At 60.0% G+C, this 3,586-nt stretch overlaps 1 protein-coding gene across 1 annotated transcript; it reads left to right on the top strand.

The window, feature by feature from the left end:
* Positions 1-1,571: 1,571 nt before the first annotated feature.
* LOC112453917 lies at positions 1,572-2,401 on the top strand (the record flags this gene model as incomplete). The annotated part of the gene is made up of 2 exons (XM_025014949.1): positions 1,572-1,814; positions 2,153-2,401. Coding segments are annotated over exons 1-2 (492 nt in total), but the record flags the coding sequence as incomplete, so codon positions are not given.
* Between the last annotated feature and the right edge of the window lie 1,185 nt (positions 2,402-3,586).

The following is a 3,586-nucleotide window of genomic DNA, read 5'->3' as shown; positions in this document are numbered from 1 at the left end:
ACTCCGGAGGTCCGGGCTCGCCGTCGGGAATTGGATCAGCGTTTTCCGAGGTGGGCTCTGCGCAAGTTGGACGCAGACCTGTTGAGGGTCTCACTGCGCGTTTCCCTCTGGACGGACAATTCGTTCGAGATACCGGAGGATGTCGATGAGGCCGCGGCTTGGATCGGGAACACCATGACCGACGCGTGCGACGCGTCGATGCCCCGATCCAGGCCCCACCTTAGGAGGCACGCGTACTGGTAAACGGAGGAGATCGCCGAGCTCAGGCGCTCCTCCGTCCACGCCAGACGTCTCTGGCTACGCGCGAGACGCAGGCGCGATCCACAGCGCCTCGAAGAGGTGGGGGAGGGTTACCGCTCCGCCAAGCGGGCCCTCTCCCGGGTTATCAAGGTGGCCAAGGACCGCGCCTGGAAGGAGCAGCTGGAGGAGATTCACCAGGAGCCTTGGGGGCGCCCCTACAAGATGGTCCTCGGCAAGCTGAGGACCTGGGCGCCTCCAACGACGGAAGTGCTGGACCCCGCGTTCCTCGAAGAAGTGGTGAACACCGGGAACACCCTCTTCCCGGATGACCCCGGGGAGAGGGCGAACGGTGGTCCGCCCCCCCCTGAGGGGGAGTGGAGCGAGGAACTCGAGGTCACGATGGAGGAGATGAAGACCGCAGCAAAGAAGCTGCAGGCCGGTAAGGCTCCCGGACCAGACGGGATCCATGGCAGGGCGTGGGCCTTGGCCACCGGGGAAGCGGCGGAGCACTTGAGGAACCTGTACACCAAGTGTCTCAGGGAGGGCCGCTTCCCCAAAGCCTGAAAGACGGCCAAACTGGTCCTCCTCCCAAAGGCCGGCAAACCCGCCGATCAGCCTTCGGGGTACAGGCCAATCTGTCTGCTGGACGAAGTCGGCAAACTGTTCGAAAGGATAATAGCCAGCCGACTCGTCCGGCACCTGTCCCGGACTGGTCCGGACTTGTCGCCAAACCAGTACGGCTTCCGGGAGGGCAAGTCGACGGTTGACGCGATAAAGCGCATCCGTGCCCTCTCGGAGGCCGCCGCGTTGGACGGCAGGGTGTTACTGGGAGTGTCCTTTGACATCGCAAACGCGTGCAACACCCTGCCGTAGCCGGTCATCAGGGGGGCGCTCCTGTATCACGGGGTGCCCAAATACCTGGTGGCCGTGCTGTACGATTATCTTCGGGACAGGAGATTGGCCTACACCGACAAGAACGGTGTAGTGAGAGTAAGGCTGATCGTGCGGAGGGTCCCGCAGAGGTCGGTGTTGGGGCCGCTCCTGTGGGACCTCGGCTACGACGCGGCTTGCGTGCCGCCCTCCCCCCGGGGTGTTGGCTCAGCGGATTCGCGGACGACACTTTCCTGGGAGTAGAGGCCGACACATGGGAAGAGGCCGTAAGATAGGGAACGTCGCGGTGGCCAAGGTGGTGGCCGAGATAAGGAGGGTGGGCCTGAGGGTGGCTCCCCAAAAGACCCAAGCGGTTTTTTTCCACGACCGCAGGATGGGGAAGCCGCCCAAGGTCTACATCAACGTGGAGGGAACCCGAGTCCCCTTGCTTGGGAATCAGCATGAAGGTGCTGGGTCCCCAACTGGATGGCACCGGGAGCTTCGGCGAGCACTTCGCCCGCCTGACTCCCAGGGCGCTTGGAGTAGCGAACAGCCTGGCGAGGCTGATGCCGAACCTGGGAGGGGCGAGCGGTCGTGCTCGTCGACTCTACGCCGCAGTCGTGCAGGCCGTGGTGCTGTACGGCGCCCTAATCTGGGCGAACGGGGCGGAGGGCACCGCGCGCATCAGGAGGCAACTGCGCCAGGTTCAGCGCGCGGTGGCCCTGCGGGTGTCGCGGTGCTATCGCACGGTCTCGCACAACGCGGCGACGCTCCTGTCGGGGCTCCCCCCGCTGGAGCTCGCCGCGAGGCAACGCGCCGAGGTGCACAGGCGCGTCGTTGAGCTGAGAGCCGGGGGGCGCCGATCCCCGGCAGGGCGCGCAGGCTGATAAAGCTCCGGGAGGCGGCGGCCCTCACAGAGAGGTGGCAGGAGTATCTGACCACCTTGGAGTGGGGACGGAGGGCCGTCGAGGCCATCCGCCCCTGCCTGCCGGACTGGCTGGGCAGGGGGGGAAATCTCGGGTTGTCGTATCACTCGGTGCAGGTGCTGACCGGGCACGGCTGCTTCGGGAAGTACCTGCACCGAATCGGAAAGGAGGCCACCACTAAGTGCCACCATTTTGACGAGGTGGAGGACACGGCGCAGCACACGCTGAAGCACTGTCCGGCGTGGGACGAGCCGCGCCGTGTCCTCAGGGAGGAGGTCGGAGACGACCTCTCCCTTCCGGCCATTGTGGCGGCAATGGTCGGACGCGAAACGAGGTGGCGGGCATTCCTGGCCTTCTGTGGCCAGGTAATGTCCGCCAAAGAGGAGGCCGAGAAGATTCGTCGGGGGGAGGCTCTCCTCCTCCGGCGGACCTCTCGCAATAGATCGGTGAGCGGGGCGCGCAAGCCTTCTAAAGCTCGTTTGTTCCCCCGCCGCCGGTCGATCGACAGAGATCGCGGGGCGCGAGGGCTTCGCAAACCCGTCGCTCCCCCCCCCCGCGAGTCACCGGCACGAAAAACCCGGCCCAACGGCCGTGATTCACCCACGGCAAGAGCGAGCGCAGCACCTCCGGGATCTCCTCCGACGGGGGGAGACCCGGGGGAGAAGGCTCGGCACTCGGCTGAGATTCCGAGCGTCGAGCCACGCCTCTCCCACAAAGGGGAGAGGACGGCGGCGGGGATGGGTGGTGTCCACATCCCCGCCGCACAGGGACAAGTCAACTCGTCCAAGAGTCCCGAGTTCCGGGCTCAAAGGAGGAGGCCCAGTCTGGGCCAAGCGCCGGAAGGCGCCAGGCAGTAATTGTAAAGAGTTCCCAGGCGTCTTCCAAGAACGGCGCAGGGACGGACACCTGTGGAGTTTTAGTGGGTAGAAATCCCACACTTTCCTCATCCTCTCCCAGGAGGGTGAGGGAGTCTTCCCCCTCAGCCACCAGAGGGGGCCACATACCGGGATTTCGGGTCCGGGAACCCGGCAGGCGAAAATTTCTCCACGTTAAAAAAAAAAAATACAAATCGTTTTCGGATAACACCTTGTATATATAGAATGTATTGGTAAGAAAAGGATTTAAAATAAAAATAAAAAAAATATATATATAAATTTTTTTTATTTTTTAATAACTTATATATAAATTATAAGTGTGATATAAAAACCCTCGAAATAAAAATATAAGTAGAAAAGGCTGTAAGGGTCACAACGCGGATCACGGTGCGTTCAGATATAAATGTGATTTATTCCTCGAATTACAAAATTCCAAACGTTTCGGCTCCTGTCCAAGCTATCCTCAGTGGTATAATATTAATATCAAAAATATATATTTTCCCTTAACATGGTGAGTTTACTGTTTCAATTTGACAAAAACTTAGTGAGACTAAAAGGTCCAAATCTGTAACGTAATTAAGAGTTACATCCTTGTCTTAAATTAAAATTCTAGAAAAACTCACCAGTTAGTCTGGAGAAAAAATACATCGCAGTCAAACCGAATAATAAGAAAAT

This window comes from Temnothorax curvispinosus, unplaced genomic scaffold (genome assembly GCF_003070985.1).
Source record: "Temnothorax curvispinosus isolate PA1 unplaced genomic scaffold, ASM307098v1 QBEX01004766.1, whole genome shotgun sequence".
NCBI lineage: Eukaryota > Metazoa > Arthropoda > Insecta > Hymenoptera > Formicidae > Temnothorax > Temnothorax curvispinosus.
This window is presented reverse-complemented; position numbering and strand designations above follow the sequence as displayed.